Source organism: Tupaia chinensis, unplaced genomic scaffold (genome assembly GCF_000334495.1).
Source record: "Tupaia chinensis unplaced genomic scaffold, TupChi_1.0 Scaffold000263_1, whole genome shotgun sequence".
In the NCBI taxonomy this organism is placed as follows: Eukaryota; Metazoa; Chordata; class Mammalia; order Scandentia; family Tupaiidae; genus Tupaia; species Tupaia belangeri.
The window spans coordinates 1340585-1341532 of record NW_006159743.1 but is presented as its reverse complement, the minus strand read 5'-3'; the positions used below and the strand labels follow the sequence as shown (position 1 = coordinate 1341532).

Here is a 948-nt window from a genome sequence, read left to right as displayed (position 1 = left end):
CCCACGTGTCCGCGAGCTGGCCCCTCGCTCTGGAGGCCGGGGCCCTAGAAGTAGAGCTGGGGGAGGCGGTGGGGAATGAAGCCGAGGTGCTGGCGCGAAAAGACCCCAGGAAGAAATCAGCCCTGAGCTGCGGCGGCGCCGGGGTCCCTGGGGTGGAATGGTGGCCTGGAGGGGGCTTGCGAGCCACCGGGCGCCCCTGGGTACTGACCTGCGCCGGGGTTCCCCAGGCGGGCGGGAGAAGCGCTTCCACTCAGGCAGGTCCAGCGCCTCCGCGCCGCGCGGCATGGCGCGGACAGAGACCGCACCAGGCCGCAGAGCTCGGCACACCTGCACCTGCTGCGGTCCAGCCCGCCCGCTGCGAGGTAGCGCTGGGTGAAGCGCCTTATCTGGGGGACCCCGGGGTGGAGCGCTACTGCGGGGCTGCCCTCGCGCCCGCCACTACGCCCCCGGGCGGCCGGCCCCGCACTCCTGCCTGCCTGCCTCTGCCTGGATGGCTCCCCTGATTTCTCCTTTTCCCTTCACAGGCGTGTTCATTCCTTGCGGTCTATATCCATGCATTAGTCCATTTCTTTAGTCATTTCTACCTTTGATGAGTTCGGGGACCGGTCACTGAGCTCTAAGACAAATGTTGGGGGCCTCGTTCCCTGGGATGAGAAAGACAGCACCCTTTCCCTCCAGAACTTCACGTCAAACCAAGTTTATTTCGAACAAGTTCATTCACCCCGGCTTTTCTTCATGCGGAAGTGCACGACCGCGAAACTCTTGGACAAGGGTCAGGTCTCAGACGTGTCCAAAGTGCGCTGCGCGCACAGGGAGTGGCAGGATCGTCGGAGGTGTGGGTCGGGACCCTGGCGGGCCTCCTAGGCCAGAAGCGAGCGTCCACGTGGCGCCAGCGGGCACAGAGGGCGGGCGCGGAGCCGCCCCCCGCGTGCCTTGGAACCTGGCGGG

At 66.1% G+C, this 948-nt stretch overlaps 1 protein-coding gene across 1 annotated transcript in view; it reads right to left on the bottom strand.

Moving 5' to 3' along the window:
• The window catches only part of MCOLN2 (mucolipin TRP cation channel 2), a 78806-nt gene extending 78486 nt beyond the window's left edge, over positions 1–320 (bottom strand). Inside the window, 1 exon segment of the mRNA XM_027772259.1 lies at positions 209–320. Within this exon segment, the coding sequence (XP_027628060.1) occupies positions 209–285 (77 nt within the window). The 5' untranslated portion in view covers positions 286–320.
• Between the last annotated feature and the right edge of the window lie 628 nt (positions 321–948).